Below are 24,769 nucleotides of genomic sequence, written 5' to 3' on the forward strand. Positions count from 1 at the left end.
AATGATTTTTCCATCAAATAGGTGAATCATCATTCCTTCTTCATATGAGAGAAATGCCCATTCCAACCTCTTTTAATTTGTTTTTCCATCATTACCCTTAAATATTATAATTATAAATATTATAATATTAATATTAATAATATAATTAATATTATATTATAATAATTTATATTATAATGTAATTATATCTTATAACATATAATATATACAATATATATACGTATATTATATTATATGTTAGAGCATTGTTTAGGAACTAATGGAACGTACCGGACAACTTGTGCTATGAAATTGCGAACAACACGACCGTCATCAATATTCATGCGAGGTCCATAAGTGTTTAAAATTCGAGCAATCCTTATGTCTGTCACGAAAAACATATTCATAAGTTAGATTTAAATCGCTACTCAAAACCAGTAAAATTGACACTCATGCTTGATGCTTGTGACAAAAGGAGCCTTAGGAAAAGATAAAAGGCTACAAAAGGGCTATTCTACAAAAGATGAAAAGAAATCCTTCATAACTGCTAATCTAAGGCCACAGATGACCCTTTGTTTTCCAAATAGATATTAAATATAGATATATTCACCTTTACAGGATTGTACTTGTTGAAGATTAGAGAAGCAGGGCAAGTAAGATGGTATTTGATCAACCTCAACTAGCAATGGCTCCGTGACATCTGCACGGGAACAAACAAATATGAAAAGACCGAAACAAGAGATTATTGCGTCATTACATAAAAAAATGATAAAAAAACATTGAAAGACACAAAACTTGACCACTGCAAGAAACTTCTAAAGTGGGGTAGGCGAATAACTGGAAAGTATTACATACCATGACCAATAAGCTCAAATATTATATCCTTATAATTATATATATAATATTAGTTATTAAATGATTATATTAATATATATGATATTAGTTATATTAGCATGATGGGTAATTTTGTCAACATAAAAATATTCATATCTCATTTCATTGTATTTGTAAAAGTAGAACTAAATAAATAAATAATCTTTCTTTTTCATTTTATTTCATTACCATTCTCATTCCCATTTTCATTAAAATTACCATTCTTCTGCTCTAACAAAACGCACAGGCCTAACTTGTCCTAGGCTAAGGGCCTCGAAGGAGATTTATATATGATCTGCAGCCTACATATATAGGTATTATTCTGACTTTTAACCCGACGTTAATAATTTCCTTTTAACCCCATATATATATATATATATATATATATAGGCACCAAATTCCATATACATGTTCTAAGGTTCCTTAGAAAAAGGAAGACACAATTGCGGGCAAACATGTGCATATGAGTGTGTCTATTGAGTATTGATACCATTAATTTGGTAGCAAATAACTGATTATCTCTAACACTCCTGTAACTTGTAATTACTAGAAATCATGACTTCTACAAATTTTTGGCAAAACGCTTAACAAAATTAATCATGTTTACAAATAATTAAAAGATATGTCGGGTTAACAACATTGACAGCTCAGTCATTTTCAAAGTGAGAATTTTTTTTGTTTTGAGAATTTCAAAGTGAGAGAATTGCATAATTGGAAGATATTAGATTTGGTAATTTTGTGTGCCAAAATAGAACTCAAAGCTAAAGAAGGAAAAACGTCGAAAACATTAAAAAAAATACTAAAATAAGATCCAAAGGAATTTCTTTTCTACTAAAAAAAAAAAACAAATATCCAATGGAAAAAACCTATATCTTCTCTTTTTTTAAAACAAAATAAAATAAAAGAGAAGAGAAGTACAAATCATATATGCCATGGTAATATACTAGATATACCAACTTGTTTGATCAAATTTTGAATTTTAATTACTATAAACAGCTTTTAAATTTTCTTTTCTTGAAAATGAAGTGGAGCGCACATCTAAAAATTAAAACATTGATAATCACTTGTATGTTATGAAAAAAAGATTTTAACTCTAAGCTCAATCTAAATCATTACTTGGTGTGGTAAAACAATTTAGATTAGGGTGTTGGTTTAAACCAATTTAAAATAAAAAAAGTTAAACAGTTTTGCGGAGCCGTTCAACTCCGCACTCACAAGGAGGTAGGCCCCATCTCTTATGGGGCCCACATGGGACCCATTTGTGAGTGCGGAGCTCTAGAGCACAGCTCATTCAAAATCCCCCATTTCGAAATTTAATTAAATTCATATTATTCAAATCAAATGCCCCATTTCAAAATTTAATTAAATTCATATTACCCAAATCATTTTGCACAGGAAAATTATTCTCTCATTTTCAATTTTCACTTTTCACTCACATTTTCTCCAAAAGTCATGTTTTCAACACATTTTCAAACACAATTCAGGTTTTATCCCCTCTTCAGATTGAATTGAGCTTATATGCCCCTTTATTTGTATTCTTTTTCATGTCCTTTTAATAAGATCATATCACGTCAATTAAAATAGTTTAACTATCATGATTTTTCAATTAACGTGATATAAAATTTTAATTGATATATATAGTATGATATTATTAAAGAAACATAAAAGAAAACAAAAATAAAAGGACACAAGAGTCGATTCCATTCAAATTTACCATTTCAACTGCATCTCTAAATGCCACTCCAGATTACAATTCAATACGTAACTTTTCAGGTTTCATTATTCAAACAATAAAAAAGGTTTAAATCACTACAAATTAAACCTGCGAATTAAACGAGGCTAATATGTACTACTATTGAGATACTGTACAAAATAAATCAAGAGAAACGTCAACAATTATAGGGGGAGGCCTTTAACATAGAAAAAGTGTATTTTTATTTTTATTATTATTTGAATTTGGTTTTTGTCTTTCTTTATTTTTTCTTAGGCTTTTTAATTTTTTTAGTTTTCTAAGACTTTTTTAATTTTAGGATCAAATCTTAACCTATTAAAGTCGATTAGGATTAAAAAATCACCTCATAAAGAAGTAAGAGATTATAATGTCACCCTTTTAGATTATTATGCCGTTACTTTTTGGACGATATTTGGCGGAAAAGACTACATTGCACAATTTTAAATAGTTTGAGGTTCGTTTCGTTAAAAAAAGTTTAGGGACTAAATTGTCACATTTTAAAGAGATTGGAGATCATTCGTGCAATTTACCCTTTTTTATAATTTATTAGCTCTTCAATTTCTTTTCTTTTTCTTTTTTAAATTGTGTTTAGGTTAGGATTCAGTGTAGGAGAGACTATGAAAATCCTAATTGAGATTTAATTTGAGCCTTTTGATTCGCACCTTATGGGTAGGGAAAAACAAGTCCCTACCTTAGACATGCCCTATAAGAAAAGTAAACTTTCGCTGTAAGATATAAAATTTGTAATACATATTGTACGATGATAAATTACGTGTTATGATAAATATCAACGGTAAAAAAAAAATACTCCACTAATAACTCAAAACGGAAATAACATGATAATAATATATATTGCATACTTTTCATATAAAAATTATTGAAATAGAAAATAGCATGTCCAAATAAATTTTAGATGCAGGGAGCCTCGTGTAGCATATATATCCCTGACGAAATAAATTGTTCTTCCATATATTTACTCATCTCTATATACTTGACTTTTACCCAAAATCCTATTAAAAAGAATTGAAAGTCTTACCATAACATTAAGGTTCTGTTTAGTTAGAAGGATAGAAAGGAAGAAAGATAAAAAGAGTTGGAGCAATGGAGAAAGTGAAGGAAGCAAAAGACTGTTTATGAATTCTTCATATTGTTTAGTAAAAAAAAGATTGTATTAAAATGATTAATGATAATTATTTGACTATTTTTTTTCAATGAATATCACCTCAATTGAGGCCCATTATTTTAAGGAAGAGAAAAACATATTACAACCACCACAAAAATCAAGTGAATCTGTAAAAAGGTAAACCAGTATAATCTCTGCACACATAAAATTTTAAAGAATCAAGATAATGAGTCCACCACATTCTATTATAATTAATGATTTTAAGATAAATAAGTTTTCAGCAACAATTAATGATTCTAAGATAAATAAGTTTTTATTAACTTCGCGCAACACATGAGAAAAACGAAAATTCATCCTCTTGGACAAGGAAAGAGCCATGCTCTAATCATTACCAATCTCCAAGGCACCTGCAAAGAATTAAAACTCAATAGAGAAATGATTAAGGAAGAATCACTCTCAAACCACAACTTTTTCTAACCATTCTCAGAAGCAATAGAGATGACATTAATTATAGCCCACATTTTAACTTCAAAAGCAAAACCTTTCCTAAGAAATACACTGAAACAACCGCAAATAAAACCCCAAGCATTTCTAAAAATTCCGCCACAACTGATCGTTTCAAGGGCTCCTTTAGCTGAACTATCAGTGTTAACTTTCACTCACCCTGGTAGAGGAGGGATCCAATAAACTGGAAGAATCTTAGGACTACGAGGCAAAAGCTTACGGACATGTAGGGTCTGTTTTTTCGGAGTGTGACTTAAGTGTAATTTTTGAGTTGAATTTGAGTTATAACTTGAGTTAAAGTTGTAACTTGAGTTTGTGTTTGGTTGTGTACATTTGAGTTATGGTTTGAGATAAGAATCTTTTTTTGAGTTTGTGTTTAAACGAGTCAAAACTTAAATTTGTATTTAAATAGTATTTTAATAAAAACTCAATGGTGATGAAAAATTTTAATAGGGTATATGGGTGGAGTTTTATTCGTCTTTTTGTTGTCAACGCATAGAAAAAAAAAATCATCTCAATCAGGATTAAAACGAAAAAATTATAATATTTTTAAGAATAAAAAAAATATTGTTCATTAATTTGAGTTCGAGTTTCTGAACCCGAGTTGAAGGGGACACTTGAACTCGAGTTTTAATCCCAAACTCGAGTTCAAACTTAAAAGAACATGAACTTAAATAAAATTAGAATTCGAATTATTTTTTTTTTTTGAGTTTTTTGAGCACCTGAACACACCCGTAATTTCTTGAGGATATGAATCTCAAAAACAGATTATAAGAACAACCCAAGTTGAAAAACTCGGACGACGGGAGATTACCGAGAATAGAAGTGCAGGCAGCCAAAGGATTCACACTAGCCGCTTTAAAACGCGCCTTACTCTTAAGATCCCAAACAAAACGAACAACTAGCCATAAAAGCAAGGATCCAAAGTTTCTTGAGCAGAGGACTAAAATTAGCTCTAAAAATAGAAAGCCACAAATCGCCAATGCCATTGGTACAAGAAACTTTATGATTAAAAATCAACACAATCCAATTCCAAAGGCCAAGAGAATAAGGACATTCCAAAAGTAGATGAAGAATGGACTCCTCAGCCATTCCACAAAGGCTACAAGCTGAAACAAATTGCATGCCAAGAGTCTTTAAAGTGAGATCCACAGGAAGCTTCTCATACGACAACCTCCAAATAAGAAAGGAGATAACGGGGGGGAATATAGTGCGCCTAAATTTTATTACCCCAACCATTAGGAGCAACTCTAGCACGAGAAATCTCATACGACATCCTTACCTGAACAACCCCAAGACCTAGAAATCAAACAATCATCTGAATCAATTGGAATGGCAACCTTATCAATCATACCCCAGCAGTCCCGATAAGCAATCTTAAAAAATGTTGTAATATTTCACCTTCCATCCAGCACAAAATCACTAACCAAAGCCTTAAAAGAAGCATCAAGATGAGTAGGAATCCCTACAGCATCCGCTAACACAACGCCACACAAATTACCAAACCAAAAAGAAAACTTAAGAGTTGCTACCAATAGGCCAACGCGAATCAAGAATTAAGAGAACCAACCAAGTCTCTCCGAAGACATGCAATGAGACAATTTAGGCTCAAGTCTATTCTTAAAATGTATGCATCTGAAAAAGGCATAACCACGCTTCATGAATTATGTTCCAAGCAAGCTTCTTAAGAAGTGACAAGTTATACGTCCTCAAATACCTGACGCCCAAACCACCCTCCTCAAATGGAAAACATACATTTTTTTCCAAGCCACAAAAACCAACTTTCTTTTATCTACATCACCCGTCCAAATAAAATTCCTCACCTCATATATCTATTTGTACGCAAATTACTAATAAATTTGTTGCTATTATCTATCCGTGCCAATTACTAATAAATTTATCAGAGGATAAAAAATAGTCTTTAAATGTTGATGGATTTTAATGGATTAGGAGGGAGACTACATCCCTCCACCTCATATCTCATTTCTCTCATCCCTTTAATTAAACAATAAATTAGATCTCCCTCCACCTCTCTTCCTCCCCCAACCAAACATGATGTAAATGACCTGTGATGATGATGAAAATACAACATCATGCAACAAAGCATAACAGTACATGGACTACAAAATAGGCTTGTGGTCAAAAATTTGAGTGTTGGTTAATCCTTTTTTAGGGTAAGATTTGCCCATGCTAACCTAGTTAGTACTCGATTTACTATCTTAGACCACACCCATACTTATCAAGGGGTGTGGTTAAAAATTTGACTGTTGGTTAATCCTTTTTTATGTTAAGGTTTGCCCCCGCTAACCTAATTAGTACTCGATTTACTGCCTTGAACCACCCTCGTACTTATTAAGGAGTGGGGTCCAACCATAAGACTTTTAACGAACATTTTTATCAATATTTAAAGAATCCTCTAACGCTAAAGAGAGATATGCTTAATGCACAATATGTTATCCCCTCCCCGGGACTTCCTATCACAAATAAAATCAATAAAAGTATAAAACTGAGGATGCCATAACATAGGCTGCCACAGTAGGGTAGGGGTTGGTCAAAGTATACATGTTCTTCATGTAGACTAAGGGTGGGGATGGTAATTATCTTATAACATGACACGTAAAGGATGACTAGTAGAATAGGATGTGAAATTGTCACGAGCATCGTTAAACAACTTTGAAACCAACGGTTAAAAACTGAAAATTCCTTTAGGGGAAATACATGAACGAGAATCGTTACAGATAACTAATAAAATAAAAACAAAAGATTGGCTAGGAAAGAAAAAAAAAAAAAAAAAACACATTGGGGGTGCTGTTTGTTTGGCGATTTGGCACGTGAGGTCCAGCGTTGTATAGAAAAAGCGGCTTTGGCTTTCTAGACTAGCTTCTAGTTATAGAAAAACCAACTTCTTTCTTTTGCCGAACTTGGAACTCTCCTACGAATTAACCTCTTTTTTCTTTTGAAACTTATATATAATATATGTATACATATATATATATATATGTATATAGTTATACACATATATACGATATGACCTCTTGGCAATCATCTTTCATCGATTGCAGTAATATATATTTTGGTGTGGTGGAGTTCCTTTATGCCTTGAGCGGCTTCTCAAAGAGAATCTCTTCGAAAATATGGTAAGTTCCTTTCTATAACATGAAACTCAGATTATTCTCTATAAATGATAGTGTATATATATAAATCTCAATATGGTCTTCCTTACCTTAATTGCAAAAGAGAACTTTTCCTTTGGCAGTCCATGAATGTCCAAGAAGAACCCCATATATAAAGGGTTTTTATTTTTATTTTTATTTGTTGTTGTTTTTGCTTTACATTTTTTTTCCCTAAATAGCAGACTTGACAACTATTAATTGCTTGATGATGAGGACCCACCTGCAAGGATTAAATATAATTCATGGAGGAAGAAAATTTTTTTAGTCAGGAATACAACCAATCAAGAACCGATTCCAAGGGACCCAACACCATGAGAGGAGAGAGAAAGAGAGAGATTAAGAGCTCGTTCATTTTACTGATTTAAATTTTAAATTTTAATTTTATTAAAATTAAAAACTCATATAAAAAATTACATTTAATATTTTTTATTATAATAAAAAATTCTCATATAAAATTATATCTCAACTCGAATTTACTAAGGATATATATACTAATATCTAAGATATCATATAAAACACTTCTAAAAAAAAGATATCATAGAAAATAAAAGCACTACTAGAACTCTTCTTTGATGTACCAAAAAGACGGAAAAGAAGAGCAAAGGAAAGGATGAGAAGTGGTGAACACATAGCTAGCTATATTATAGGTAATTATTTTCTTGTATGAATTTTTATTTTCTTCTTCTATATATGTTTGAAATATTCTATTCTTTTGTATTTCCTATATAATATTCTTCCTCTTCCAAAAAACCTCACTAGATCTAAAGTCTTGATTAAACTATAACTTGCAGCGTACTTCAGACACTATAAATACAGGGGCTTCTAGTTCCATGCCCGTTAAGAGCTTATAACTTCTTCTCCTTTCATTCCTTTGTTTCCTAACTAGTCTTATCCATTTCTCTGTTTACTCTCTCTCTCTCTCTCTCTCTCTCTCTTGTGTTATGGAAAGAATGTCAGAGCCTCTTGTCATTGGGAGAGTGATAGGAGATGTTCTTGACTCCTTCACTCCAACCACAAAAATGTCAGTTTCTTACAACAAGAAGCAAGTTTGCAATGGACATGAGCTTTTTCCCTCGGCAGTTACCACAAAACCTAGGGTTGAGATTCAAGGAGGTGATATGAGATGTTTTTTCACACTGGTAATTAACTATTTTACATATTCAATCAATTAATTAGTTACCTTAAGATCTCTCTCAGATCTCCTTGATTATTACCATCATCATATTAATTTATGTGTTTCTTAATTCCTTTTTAGATCTTTCCTTAGATCAATTAGCTAGGGTTATGTTAAACTTCTTTTTTAGATCTTACTAATCAAGCCATTTAATCACTTTCTGTTTCATTGTAGATCTTGTGTTAATTCTTCATTAACCAATAATTGCAGATTATGACTGACCCAGATGTTCCTGGTCCCAGTGATCCTTACTTAAGGGAGCATCTCCACTGGTAATAGTCATATTTTTGGTAATTCGGAAAGGACTGAAAAGTACTAAAATCTTTATTTTTTGAAAAAAAATGAAAAAATATTTTGCTAGTAATAGTAATGCTTAGGTAAATTTGAACTTTTATTTCTTGTAAACTCAAAAAAAAAAAAAAAAAAACATAAATATTACCTTTGAGCTAGTTCCAAATAATTTTCTACAAAAAAAAAAAGGATCAAAGTATAATATGAATTCAGCATATAACAAAACTAAAAGTTAAGATACAGTTTGATTTTTCTGTATTACACCAAACAAATGGAAAGAGAAGAAAGAATTAATTTAATTTAGTGTATTTTTAACAAATTGGCATGAGAAGTACCAGTTGTTTTGGTAAAGCAAATATATATATATTTTTTTTTGGCAAAAATTGTACAATATTCATTATTCAGATTGACATCAAACAATGTTTTTGTACGGATCGAATGTTCACACTTGATTTATTTACTATTTCGTATCTAAAAAAGTTCCTACTTGTGATCAGCTAACATGAGTAAATAATGAATAGAATTTACTTATATACTGGTATACTTTAAATTCTTTCTTGCTTTTCTGAGTAGTGAATATTCATGTATATTCGTAAAATGAGTTGGTTTAAAGAAATTATTCACTTTGTACACATACAGATATTATTCAAAGGGAAATGAAAGAACAAGCATATATTTAGATAGAAACTTATATATATATATATATATATATATATGCACGAGTTTTTATATTTTTATCGATGGTTACTCATAAATATAAAAATTTAATGACGTGGCGTGATAAGAATACAATTTTATTAATTATATAAATTTTTTTGTCAACTATATAATTTATTATAACTGTCGGATTAATATTTTACTGTTAAAACAATGATACTCATTGATGGGTGGATAAATATTAGAGAAACTATTAAAACCACACTTTTATATATATATATATATATATATAGGAACATGCATGTATGTATAATTATTGATTTATGTGTATATATAGATGACAAATATTATATTTAGAAAGAAACTTAACAGTTTTCATTTTGAGTCCTTAACAGGATAGTGACGGACATACCAGGCACAACAGATGCAACATTTGGTAAGTCCATTATACATATATATTTTTTGGAAAAAGGAAATAATCATAAAACCAGATCCTCAAGATCATCAAAGATCCACTGATCATAATGAGGTTTTTGTTAATTTCTATACATTTCCCTTCTTTTTTTTTTTTTTTTTTTTTTTTTTTAGTTTGTGTGAGTTTTGTGATTACAGGAAGGGAAGTGGTGAGCTATGAAATGCCAAAGCCTAATATAGGCATCCACAGGTTTGTGTTTGTTCTCTTCAAGCAGAAAAGCAGACAATCTGTAAACCCACCTTCATCAAGAGATCATTTCAACACCAGAAACTTCGCCGCTGAGAACGATCTGGGCCTTCCCGTCGCCGCTGTTTACTTCAATGCGCAGAGGGAAACCGCGGCCAGGAGACGCTAACAACAAGAAGAGGCTGCAGCGAGCAGCTAGGGAGATCATGTATAATAAAAATCAATAAATATAAAAACAAGAACTTCCAGTTTAGCACAATATATGCATGTATGAAATAAAAATGGGGATTGTCATATCTATCCGGGGGCTTTCTTAGTTATATTATGTATGGTAATAAGGCTTAATTAATTGTTTTTCAAGTCCTGGCCAATAGATGGCCTGACAGTGATCATGATTTGTATGTTACAGTTGATAAAATGAAATATCTAAGTTAGTTTTGCATCATTGATATCAAGTTAGTTCTTGCCGCTATATATAATATGTATATGGTTTTCACTTCAATCAAAAATTTGTGAAGTCTATTTTTTTTTAAAATTAAACTTGATATAAAAAATTGACACATTTTGTTTCTCTAAAAAAACGGAAAAGAATCTTGTGAAGAAACTATAGTCTTACGAACTTAGAGCTCGAAGTGGGGGAAGGGTTTTAAAATGAGAGAGTTTTATTTTTTTTTTTCTAATAGTTTTCTTCTTTTGATGTTTAATGTAAATTTTGTGTTTAATTTTCTTAGTGATCTGTTTATGATTTAGTTTTATAAGACCTTTTTTTTTTCCTTTTAGTAAAGCTTTCTTATTCAAAAAAAAAAAATTGATAAATCTTTTAACGGATGTAATTTAATGACCAAAACTTGATAGGCAATTACTCTTTGTGGAATTAAGGTTTCTTAGGTTTTTAATATTTAGTCTAAAAGTACCACCATATAATATGAAAAAGAAGACTAATATCGCATACTAAATAAATTCTAGCCAGTTTAGTGGGCGCCCTTTCTTTTATTATGTTATAATTAGGGGAAAAAAAAAGAGTTAGCAATACATATCATATTTGTTTATTTAAAATGCTATGAAGCTTGTCATATGTTAGTGGGCAAAACTTGATAGATAATTTTTTTTTGGGAGCTTGATAAATAAATTAGCCAATTATAAAATTACCATTCCTAATATATCCTTGGTCTTTTAATTAATGAGCATTTTAGCCCGAAAAAAATGTCTATTAACCGATATTTAGTTCTCCATTCATTTAGTTGTGATCAATAATGTTTTTAATTCAATATACGTTATTTTTTCCTTCTTTTTGCTATATATATAATGATCTAACAGTATACTTACTTGTAATGCATTTAAAAAAAAAAAGATAAAATCTGTCACGCTCAAATGAACTCACACTCAATATTGAGATTTTTTTTTTTAATTTGAATTCCTTCGTCCAAAGTTCAAAAAAAAATCTTTTTTTTCTTTTTTTTTTTCCAAAAAAGAAACATAATAAATCTAGCTAGTACTACAGATCAGTCTCCTTTACTCATTTATTATCATCATTGTACAATGGATAAAAGCCGTAAAAGTATACTATTCAGTCCTAAGAAACATAATTATTAATTAGGTATATTTGGTCAGATACTAAGTGGAAGTTGACAAATCAGCTACCTTGGTATCAAAACTTTGATAACCAAATCGGTACACGAAACTGAAGTATATCTTTTGAGTTTCTGATTACAAAGTATATCTTTTAACTTTCTGTTGAAAAAAAAAAAAAAAAAAAACAATCTGTTGATTATTGTTTAGGCGTTTTTAGTTCAAAAATCTGAACTCTGTAATGTGCAAAAGAAGTAGTAGTACTGAATCCTTCGTTTTCTGCGTCGCTGTGTCAGTTCTTTACAATTGACTTTTTTTTAGTAGGCTTCTCTACTAAAGTATTAATTTTTTATTATTAAATTTAATTAAAATTATATTAAATTAAAAAATATATAAAATAGATAATTTTTTATACAAATTTAACAATAAAAATATCTACTATGGCCTTTAAAAAAACAGAAATAATTATAGATTTTTTTATAATTAAATACGTATTAAAAATTATTTATTTTATGTACTTTTACATTTTAATGTGATTTAATCGAATCTAATGATTAAAAATAAACTCTAAAAGTTTGAGAAGCATAACATGTACGTTTTTATTTTTTGTATTTAGTTTTGGGGGCTTTTTTGATAGGATTTTTTTAGCGATAGATCTAATTTTTAACTGTTAAATTTGATTAAAATTATTTTATATTAAAAAAATATGTATAATAAATAATTTTAATACAAATTTAATGATAAAAACAAAAAATTACGGACATGTTTAGTTCATTAATTTGAGTTTTTAATTCAAATTGATATATAATTTTATGTAAAAAAATTTACTGTAACAAAAAAAAATTAAATGTGATAATTTTTATAAATTTTTTATTATAATAAAATTCAAATTTTAAATTCAAATCAAACTTAATCGGATTTTAGGCCCCGTTCACTTTATCGATTCGAATTTAAAATTCGAGTTTTGTTACAGTAAAAAGCTTTCAGAAACAATCACATCTAATTTTTTGTTACAGTAAAAAACTCTCATATAAAATTATATCTCAACTCGAATTAAAAACTCGAATCAGCGGACTAAATGGGTCCTAGTTTTTTTATAGTTCCACAGTTTGCTTTTAATTTGCTGAATGTAATTCAATAGTTTGTGTGTCGCTTTCTGCGTGGTTTTCAATGGTTCGTATCCCACTATCCAAGGTGTCATCATTTTGAGCTGGGCCCTCAAATACGTGGCACATTTCTAAGGGCACAAAAGGACAAGTACTGTCCTATAGTTGGCTTAATTTCTGCGTTACTTATTTGAAGATGAGCAACAATGAATAAAAAACATGTCGTACACCACCAGGGGGAAATCACATCGATGTATCATTTCCAAACTCATCTTTTTTGTTCTTTTTTGTTCCATGCCACTGATCTGATCTGTGATCTGATCTTTCAAATAGGGCCTTTTTCTGGAAGATGCTATTTTTTTTTTTTTTTTTTTTTTTTTTTTTTTGGTTGGGGGGGGTGGGTTGTTTCTTTTGTAGCTCACTTTGGTTTCCTTATATAGAAGACAGTTTCTAATATGGGAAAATAATAATAATACGTCTACATATAGTTTTTTTAATATATATATATATATAGTTGACCCCAGAAAAAAAAAATATTTACTCAGAAAACCCTAACTCATATTAATCATTAACAGGGTTCCACTAACTATCGCATGTCACGTTGATTACTTCTTTATGTAGTACATACAAAAAAATTAAAGGTGTCCCCACACTTCAGTATGAATTGAAGATATATATATATATATATAATATCATCAATATTAGCCATTCTACTATTTATATGGTCTACATTCTAATCATAAAACATGTCTTTATCTGCTGGGTTATATACACAAATACACACACATATATGTATATATCTTTTAGACTTATAATTTTCAGATATATATATACAAAACAGTGCTTTACAAGTTTTTCTTCTCGTTATAATTATTATTTTGCTAACTACCTTTGAATTATTATAAACAAACGTAATTGCTTTAATTTTAATATAACATGTATAATTACGAATTGGTAGACATACATGATTGTATTGTATTGCTTTTGCTTGAAGTACGCAATGGCCAATAACATTATTGCAATCCGGCATAAGATAGCTAATTACTTATAATGTTTGATACAATTAGTTAAAGAAGTTAATTAATTGTGTCTTAGCTGGCGCTGTTAAGTCTGTAACCAGCTAGAGCGAGCTACATATACATATAATCAACATTATAATCCTTAATTAAGACATTGGAGAAGAATAATTATGTGGACTATATATATATATATTATCTACATTATATATATGTTATGATTTTGAGAATATTTAGTATATTTCAACACTACTATAAACTTGAAATTAGATGGCGTCATTTTAACCACGTTTGTTAAAAAGCGTCTAATAATGTGGTAAAAAAAAAAAAGTGGCATGAAAATTTTCGAGTTTTAAAAATCCTTATAGGACATCAGATGTCACTTTTATGGAAACCATATTTAATGCTTGTATTAGACAGCCGTCGTCTAATGTATGGAGGGAAAAAATAGATAGTTTCAAAAGCTCAAAAATAGCATGCTTATACGGTTATACCTAGAGCTGTCCAAAAGCTGCACTTTTATTTATTTATTTTGTTTTGTTTTCAAAGGTACTTTGTACGATTTTTTCTTTACATCGTTGGGTTTTTTTGTGAGATTTTGAATGATTTTTTTTTTTTTTTTCAAATTAATCTACTTTTTGATTGCTAAGATTAGACAATGAGCGTACAAAATTTTACGTTTAAATGTGATAAAACTGAGATATTAGTTTATTTTTATTAAACATGGGTTTCATGAAATAAGTTGTTTGGATATTATGTAAATTTGTGAAATTATGGCACGATAAAATTATTCTTAATTCAACATTGGCGACAAGATGAAGGGAATCTATTGCGAACGAAGATGACGACAAAATAATATGGTCGACATGATGTTTGATATGGAAAAAGATTTTATGCATTGTTTGTAGTTATTTGAGACAATGAAAGATATGCGGAGGAACCTTTATGTAATGGTGTAAAAAATTTACAAACAATCTATTTTGGTTAGATTATGGAGCTTGAAAATGCCGGGCAGGTTGATGAATTATAAGTTTCATATATATCTTTTAGAATTTTTAAGGGAGACTCTCAAAGAGAATAATAAATTAAGGCATCTTTCATTTTACCGATTTGAGTTTTCAGTTTTAAATTTTTACAGTAAAAAGCTTTCAGAAAATATCACATTTAACTTTTTCTGCTACAGTAAAAAACTCTCAGAAAATGTCACATCTTAACTCAAATTAAAAACTCAAATTCGTGAAGTGAACGAGACAAATGCCTAGTACGTACTAATTGGGCGAGAAGATTTTCAAAAACTTTAAGAATAGAGTATGAAAAGATATATGTGTACTCAGATGAAAAGATATATGTGTACCCAGATGATTATGTCATTTATCGGAGAATGTATGATATATGTATTGAGTTAAGGTAGAAAAAAGGTGAGAAGCCGCCGAATGGTAGAAAATGGAGTAAATACTAAGGTTTTATAGTACATTTCACTAGAACCATGTTCGAAGTGATCGTTTCAAAAGCAGAATCATGCGAATAATTTAACTAGGCACCGTGATAATAGATCTTTGATGGGAAGCTTCAACCTCCACCTGACTTACTAAAATACAAGACATTTGACGTGGAAAATTCAAAATTTAGTACATAATATAAGGGGCCGTTCACTTTGTACATCACACTCGAGTAAGCTCAACTTGAGTGTGAAATTGAGCAGAATTATGCGTTCATTAAACGTAACTCGAATTTCAAACTTGAGTTGGTGAGTTTCACCCACCATTTATTCTCTTATTACTCAAGTTTAATTCTACAGTACGGATTGTGTCTGCAGAAAATGATACTTCTTTGTAATTGGAGTTTAACTATAGAATAAGTGAATACAAAACTCAAGTTTTAAATGTTAAATTATTCTCCTCCTAAACACTTAATTCAAAATCCAAACCAAACTCAAATTTTTTACAACTCAAATTCACTTTTTTAACTCGAATCAATAAATTTAAATTAGTGAAGTGAACGCGCCCTAAAAGTCCCTATCTTATTTTATTGGCGAATGAAATGGATCCCACGTAGTATAATTAGAATAGAAAGCACGATCCTTGATGCGTCATATTTGTGAACTACTGTCTATATAATTGTGCATGAAGTGAATGTTCTTATAATGTTAACTCTATTGATCTTCAAACTTTATCAACATCAAAACGACATTGATGTGTACTATGAATCTATGATTGATGACCTAAAACGAGTGTGATAAAGTGGGATAGAAGTTCGGATTCATATTGCGATGAGACTTCCACACCTCCTGCAATATTGATACGGACAGACAATTAATGACATCCCTATTTATGGAGACCTATCGGGGTACTCATTGAAGAGTTTAATAAATTACTATATTTGCATGAAAAAGAGAAGTTCATTGTGATTGAGGAATGGTAAGAAAATTGTTTTCCTTGCCTTTAGAGTTGTAATTGTTAAAAAATAATGACATCGAGTGCGCAGCGAAATTTTTAAAAAATTTAAATCAATGCTAAAATCAATTAAGAACATGTTCATAATGCTATATAACATAAATACTAAAGATATAAATCATACCTTTTCAGATTTTAAGAAACTGTACGTCTGACAGATCAAAGCGTTCCAAACAGCAACCGGAAGAGCCTCAACCAACTGGTCTTCTTTGCTATTCTCGTTTCCACGATCGGAGTGCGGGTGGTCACACGTCGTTTAATCTCCTCTCGGTATTCTTGATCTCCTTCCAATCACAAGAGAGCCAAAGAAAAAATTGTTCTTGAGAATTAAATAATTTTTCATCTCAGGAATCTTTTATCAATAGCCTCCAAAAAGTCTCTCAAGTGATCTAATGAATAAAGTGACTTAATAGGCTATTTATAGTGTTTAGGAAATCATACTTCCGTAATAATTAGGTTTCCCAAAGTTCTAATCGCATCCAGAGTCGATTTTGCCATGTCAGCATGCATTTTACGTTACAACCGGTCGACCGGTGACAGAAACGTTATAACTCACCGGTCGACCTGTCCTTCACGAACCGGTCGACCGGACCGGTCGACCTGTGACCGGTCTACCCAACCAGTCGACCTGTCTACACTGACGAAAGTTGTTTTCCTAGTTTTTCAACACGAAAAACTTGCATAGAGCCTCAGTTTTGATTCAAGCAACCCAATAGAGAAATTGCCTGATCAAAACAGTCATATAATAGTCTTCCCATATTAAACGACTCTTAAAACAATAATTTAACCAATATATATAGAATTAATTTATCAATTAATTCACCCGATAAATCACCCATGAATTAAATTTGAACCTTTTTTACGAAAATAACACAAGTTATCAATGTGTAGGAAATACGCCGTATCGTTACAGGAAATTATGTGAGCTAGCAAAGGGACCCGATGGACATATATAAATCAAGCTCCTATAATCACAACGTTACTTGTAAACCAACAAGTCCGTCTCATGATTATAAAACTCTAGCACTATTCCACTAAAAGCCTAGAGCTGCACTCTCGATTTATATAACGTATTTACAAAGCTCTGATTAGCTCTAGTCCATGACTCAATATATTAGTGTATCATCCCCATAGGATATCCATAATTGACTTGAGGTCAAGTTCCATTTTACCTTCCCGATTACATTTATCTTATGTTCCATTATCACACCATCGGAAAAAACACTATTCGTGCCATTACAAACAGTAAACCATTAGATAACACAGAGTAGTCTAATGATCAAGCGCTCGCATTTTCCAATCCACTGATAATGCATAAGAGGATATCATTGACTCTCTATAGGAGCTATGGATTCCACTATCTATGAATAACGAATCTACACATACACGAGTCATACCCCCAATGTACCGGCAAGCATACATTTACATAATGTCAGGATGTTTCCCTTTAGTACATCAAAGGATACAAGTCAAGCATACGGGTTCATCATCCATCTCAGGATTAAGATGACAACATATAATTCGTCAAAAGTGAATTGTTTTATTCAAACATAATTATTAATTAAAACAATTCAACTTTGGTCCAATCCAATATAGATTTCACCATTAGAAACTATATCAATGTCTCCACCCATGGAGTCCCACCTCCGATGACCAAGACAAGCCGTCTCCGTTAGGAAGTAGACAACATAACAATCTTAACATGAATAAAGCGCCCAACTTTATTCCCACGATTGTGGATCATAAGATTTAGACTATCATCTTTAGATTCTTGTCTTCCGCATGTTCTTCACATTACATGCATGACCTAAAGATTTAGAATGATAGTCTCAGACTTTCCGTTTGCTTATCATACATTCAACTATTATGAACATAAAGAGGATAATACATAGATATATGAAATAAACAGATCTTTATTAATAGTCAAAATGTCTCAAAGAATATTGTTACATTTATTCCTAAGGGCATAAACGCTAACAATAATGCCTCACCCCTTATGGGGTCCATCTTGGGGATCCCCAGTATAGTTGGGTCTAATATTTATTACTCATACATACTATTTTTTCTATGCACCAAGATCAATAGGTACCAACATTTGGCTTAAGAATCTTATAAGGAGAGATCTTGGGTTCAAGTGTTAGAGGACGTAAAGAAATCCCTAAGGGCCGCTCGTGTTTTTATTATAGCGCCTCAACCCCCCATGGGGTCCACCTAGCAAGACCCCCAGCATAGTCGGGTCTTATACTCGTTACTCATACGTATTGTCCCCTATGAGCACTTAGCGGGCCTCAAGGATTTCTTTGTGTCCCCCAACACTTGAACTTAAGACTTCTCTCCTTATAAGAATCTTAAGTCAAGTGCTGGTACCAATTGACATCCTTATAAGGAGAGAACCTTGACATCCTCAAGTGTTGGTACCAATTGATGTCAACTGGTACCAACACTTGACTTAAGAACCTTATAAGGAGAGAGGCTTGGGTTCAAGTGTTAGGGGACGCAAAGAAATTCTTGAGAGCCGCTAGGTGCATAGAAAGGACAGTATGTATGAGTAACAGTATAAGACCCGATTATGCTGGGGTCCCGCTAAGTGGACCCCATAGGGGTTGAGGCATTACAAGAGTATTCTTACATATTGGTTATTGGTATGGCACGCAAATGGAGGCTTTTGTCACTTGCCTTGCGTAGAACTTTAACAAAACATGTGATACATGCATGTTGGTTTTCGAAACGATCTCGGATGCGGAAGTATGTATAATAAAAATTTTCACAAAACTTTTGACATACTCGATAGATTATACTAATTTATGCAAGAATAAATTAATCACACTAATTTATTTATTAAGAATTGGATTAGAAATTATACCTATCAACCAATTAGGATGATATATTGAGTTATTTGACCTCAAACGTTCTTCGCTCCAGTGCTAGTTTAGAAAACCTAATTCTTTCTCCTCAATTTCTAGAATCCATGAAGACGTGTGTGTGGGCACACCTGAGACAAAATAACATTAACAATAAAACACTCAAATTTTTCACGAACACCAACGCATGCACGACATGAAATTTTTGCATAAATTTTTTCCTTCTCACTCTATGAAATTTTCAGCCACTTTTAATTTTGAGAGAGAACAATTGTATCCAATAATTTTCTACAATCTATTATTTATAGAGTAGTAGTCCAACTCATAGAAAGAATCCAATCTTTATCTCCAAGATAAAGCTCATCAATTATCTCCCATTTGAATTTGGAACAAAATCTCCCACTTCATTATCCTAGTATGGCCGGCCACCTTAAGGGATAAAATCCCTATGGTAGGTGCCATTATTTGCAGGGGATAGGGCAAGATTCTGCATTTATCCAACAGTCCAGTTTTGACTTAAATTCAAATTCTAATTTAAGTCAAACTTAAATCAATTTGAATTCTAAATTGAACAACTTATCAAATAAGTTTATTGGATAACTATGAGAGCACACAATTTGAATCCCAAAAGGATTCACAATGTGTTGTGCGTTCACACTATGTGAACACCTTCACATAAGTGATTCAAAATTTAAATTTAAATTTAAATAATCACATTATTTAATTTATAATTAATTCTCAATTAATTATCCTTGAGTGTTTTATTTAAGAATTCCGTAATTCTAAATCCCATTTTGCCCTTTGTGTCTTGTAGAATTACAAGGACGACGCAGGGACTCATGGACATATAATTTCAAGCTCTAATAAAATTAATAATTAATCAAACACTTTGAATAATTAATTAATTCTATTAATTCTAATAGTTCCTCCATTATAAACTTAGAATTGTACTCTCGTAATTATAGATATAAATTACTTCTAAACTGTGAAGTATTCATTTGATATAGTCATTGCATATATATGAATCCTCCATAAATAATTCATAATTAGAGCTAGGTGACATCCATTAACCTCTCTAATTACATCTTTATCCTTAAGCACTATTGATTCTCTAATGGACGGTGACTCATAAAACACATTCATGAATCATAGCGCTCTTACTAATCCAAGTACCGAATCAACACAGCAAGGGAATTATTTATCTACTTCTTTCTCAAGAAGGAATGGATTCCATATCGTATAATAACATTCTCAGCTACCTACTTCACCATGTCTCCAAAATACAAGGAATATGATTCAGGATCTCAAAATCCGTAATGAGTAAATCAAAAGATACAAATCCATAAATAAGAGTCTGCTAAGTACTTAGAATTAAGATCATTCTATATATGATCATCGGTAGACTCAATTAGAATTTCTATACTTACACGGAAATTATTAAAAATTCATATTGTGTTTGTGTCCCTGTTCCACATAATCTCATTATGCGTAATACACATATTCAATATCTTATCATATTAATAGTGCGGATAACACCGTTCCATTCTAAATGGGAATGACATGTATTAGTAATGTTTTAATTAAAGATTTCACACTTTAATTAAATTCATTACGAACATCATTTTTTATTATTATCCTTAAACATTATCCTCTCACATATAACACTTATATACAATGTTTAAGGTTACATAAATAATCATAGAATTTTTATTGATATTCATAAAATATTCATAATTATATGCACATAAAATGATGAATAAACTCTTTTATTAAATAATTAATAAATATGTTATTACATCTTATGTTTCTAGAACACCATTTCTAACAATGCACTTATCAGTTTTGCTTGTGTTTTCAGCTTCATATGCTCCAAGTTAATAGATCAATAATATTATATATGTTTTAATCAAAATTGGTGAAGACCTTTTGCATGCTTGAAAAGTATTTTCCACAATCTTTTTTCAACATAATGATTCTTTTAACAATGCATTAGTTTGTGAATTCAAAGTTATGTGGATCGGTCTACTTGAAGTGGATATACCCTTCTAAAAGATATATGAAAATTATGAAGGGTATCTTGAAAACTGAAATAGGTCAGGAAGTTGTATGGTAGAAAACAAAATACATTTAAGCCATGGCTTGCGAGTCTTGTGGGAGCATATCACAAGATTAATCAATGGTTATAAGATATAAATCGTACTCTACAAATGGTTAAACCTTTCACATTCCTAAAAGGGGTGAGAAACACCCTATCTAAAATAGTGGTGTAAGTCTATATGCTAAGACAATGAACTACTATGAACTACTTGGTTTCGTAGAGGAGATTTGGAAACTTGATTATTCCACATTTTGGGTGCCACGTTGTAAGAGCAAGTGAGTTGACAATAGCTCTGTAAAATTTAACTGCGACGATATTGTAAGAGACAAATTTATGCGACTGGACTTTAAAAATGATCAAATTATCACATACAAATGATCTATAACACATTTTTGAATTTGTCTCCAAACCTTTGAAATATGCTATTTTTAAAAGGATAATTAGAAAGGATGCCAACAAAAACATGAGTGGAAATTTTTGAATTTGTCTCCAAACCTTTGAAATGTGCTACTTTTAAAGGGATCATTAGGCAGGATGCCACCAAAAACATGAATGGATCAACTTTTGCCCATAAGAAAAACCTATATGAGAAACTACCACAGTGCTTTAAATAAATTTTAGTGTGAACATTTTCACCCTTGAGGTTTAGGGCTCTTTTCTTCTCTTCCTCCCATATGTTCTTCTTTTAGCCGCTCATCTCTCTCTCTCTCTCTCTCTCTCTCTCTCTCTCTCTCATTCAACAACTAAGCCTCTTACCCCATTTTTCCTGCACGTCCTCCGATTCCGCCACCACTCAAAGAACAAAGACTCCAAGGTTCTCTCTTCCTCTTCTCTCTTTCTTCCTTTATTCTCTACCTCCTCTCCTGAAATTCCTCCATGGCTGTTAAGTTCGTTCGTCGGCGGAGAAGATTGTCAGATATCCTCGAAGACACTGACGCCAGCCATAGAAGATATCCTCTCAAACACTAGCCGGAAAAGAACAAACATGATTGTCACAAACTAGCGAAGCGACCTTCAATCATCGCGGTGAGCGGCGATCTAGCTCTCTGATCTGGTTGCCGAACTGTAGATTTCCCATATTATTTTTTTCATATTGTTTTCTTTTTTGCGATTTTGATTTCATTCTTGTAATTTTAGTACTTTTTGTTTTTATTTTGTCGTGGACTCTTGTTTTTACAACCGATACTGATCGGTAACTGGTTGGTAATGTGACCAGATAACAGCTGGTATCTTGATCGGATATCAGTATCGTGGTCAGGTACTTATCAGTATCTTAAGGATATATCTAGGCTTGTTCAGTTGTATTTTTGAGTTATAGTAACTTGAGTGTGTATCTTGAGTTGAATTTGAGTTATAATTTGAGCTGAAGTTGTAATTTGAGTTTGTGTTTAGTTGTGTACATTTGAGTTATGATTTGATTTAAGAATCTTTTTGAGTTTGTGTTTAGGCGTGTTAAAATTTAAATATGTAGTTAGATAGTATTTTAATAAAAACTCAATGATGATGGAAAATTTTAGTATGATATATAGGTGTGGTTTTATGATGGGTTCCCTAGTCCTCCATTACGTTTCACCTATGCTAGAAGAAGGCCGAGAAGAGTTCGGGTTGATGTGGCAGCAAGGGATGAGGTGGAGGCTAATGAGGTGGAAACGGTTAGTGGAGAAAAAGGTGCTGACATGGAAGGGATGTAAGGAGCTGTTGAGATCACAGTGGGGTGAAGAGCGTGATGTCTCGAATCCCGAGAAGGCCTCAGAAGAGGAGAAGGGTAGAGGGAAATGGTTAGTGAGACTAGGGAATAAAAACAGAGAGAGAGAGAGAGGAGGGTATGAGGCATTGAATCAACTTCTCTGTAATTGTTATAGATGAGCTTAAGGCTCTAGGGAGTGCAAAGGGTCGCTCAAACAACCCCATATCATCTTATAATTCCTTCAGTAGTTGAAGCCTTAATCAATTCAATCCAATTGTTTCTTTCCAATTTCTCATTTCTGTGTCAATTCTCAAGTTCTGAACCTAGGTCTTAACAAAGTGGTATCAGAGCAATCCTTGGGATGGCACCTGCAAAGAAGGGGGACAAGAAAACGGAGGGAGTCCGTGAGGAGATCCAGCGCGATCTGGAAGTCTTCAAAGGGGGACTGCAGGAGACCTTTCATGAGGATTTGCAGAAGATTCCAAAGTTAGAAATGAGCGTGGAGCTGATGATAGGGAAGTTGGAAGAATTGCTACGACATCATGATGTTTATACTCCGAGAACTTCTGCGACGGCCATGGTGCTTCCTTCGATTCCAACAGCGGCACTAGGAGGTGGGGAGGAGAAGGGTGATGGTTCGTTTGGCAGAGGTGGACGGCTGGAAACTCCAAACCGCGAGGTCAGAAATCAGGGGGAGTGGCGGACAAGGCGCGTGGAGATGCCAGTGTTCGATGGGGAAGAGCCCGATGGATGGATCTTTCGAGTTGAGAGGTACTTTGCTCTCAACCGTAGTGCTGAAGCAAAGAAGCTGGAAGTTGTCGTGGTCAGCTTGGAAGGCGAGGCACTAGCTTGGTTCTAGGGGGAAGACGGCCGATGAGCGATCCGGGATTGGGCGGACCTTAAGCGGCTGATTTTGGAGCGTTTCCGGCCGTCACAGGAAGGGAGCCTCTACCAAATATTTTTGGCTCTCTAGCAAGAGTCCACCGTGAGGGAGTACCGCTAGAATTTTGAAGTGTTGGCAGCGCCACTTACTGGAGTAACCGAGCAGGTCTTGGAAGGAAGTTTCATTAAGGGGCTTAAACCTGAGATTTGGGCTGAGATCAGGATGCTCAAGCCTTTTGGGTTGGGCCGGATTATGGAATTGGCCCAAAGGGTAGAGGACAGAAACCAACAGCTCAAGCCCATGAGAATGCCCATGGGCTCACACGTGTCTAGGCCTAAGAACTCTTCGCCTTCTCTCGCGATACGAAGTGGAAACAATTTCCAACCTCGACCTACATCCTCCACTGAGAAGATAGGAAATGCTCCATCTGCCCCGTTCTGCCGACTTATAGACGCTGAGCTTCAGGCGAAGGGAGAAAAAGGTTTATTTTACCGTTGCGATGGCAAGTATTCCATCGTCCACCATTGTCCAAACAAAGAATTGCAAGTCTTGGTGGTTAGTGGATAATTCCGACGAGCAGACGGCAGAAGCATAGGAGGATGCCTTGGCCGATGACTTGGTGGAGTTGTCGTTGAATTCCGTGGTGGGGTTGATCGCTCCTCACACAATGATGCTTAAGGGTGAGATTAAGGGGGAGGACGTGGTAGTTTTGATCGATAGTGGGGCAAGCCACAATTTCATTTCCATAGACTTAGTTAAGAAGTTGGGATTGGAATTGGACACCACCGGCGGCTATGGGGTGGTGATGGGTACCGGTCTCACGGTCAAGGGTGAAGGGGTATGTCACGGGGTGGCCTTGACCGTACAGGATGTGGCCATTATGGAGGATTTCCTGGCCTTAGAGCTAGGAAGTGCTGACGTAATCCTTA

The 24,769-nt window shown here is 32.7% G+C and overlaps 1 protein-coding gene across 2 annotated transcripts; it reads left to right on the forward strand.

The window, feature by feature from the left end:
* Positions 1-8,325: 8,325 nt before the first annotated feature.
* LOC21398507 (protein TERMINAL FLOWER 1) lies at positions 8,326-10,448 on the forward strand. 2 transcript variants are annotated; one of them, XM_024169029.1, is made up of 4 exons: positions 8,326-8,523; positions 8,769-8,830; positions 9,902-9,946; positions 10,123-10,448. In XM_024169029.1, the coding sequence occupies exons 1-4, from the start codon at positions 8,326-8,328 to the stop codon at positions 10,334-10,336; spliced, it is 519 nt and encodes a 172-aa protein (XP_024024797.1). In that variant the 3' UTR covers positions 10,337-10,448. The 2 variants fall into 2 exon arrangements, with proteins under 2 accessions (XP_024024797.1, XP_010101582.2); XM_010103280.2 differs by having other exon boundaries at positions 9,902-9,942; positions 10,119-10,448.
* Positions 10,449-24,769: the final 14,321 nt, after the last annotated feature.

The sequence above is a fragment of the Morus notabilis genome, unplaced genomic scaffold, assembly GCF_000414095.1.
Source record: "Morus notabilis unplaced genomic scaffold, ASM41409v2 Scaffold1317, whole genome shotgun sequence".
Lineage (NCBI taxonomy): Eukaryota > Viridiplantae > Streptophyta > Magnoliopsida > Rosales > Moraceae > Morus > Morus notabilis.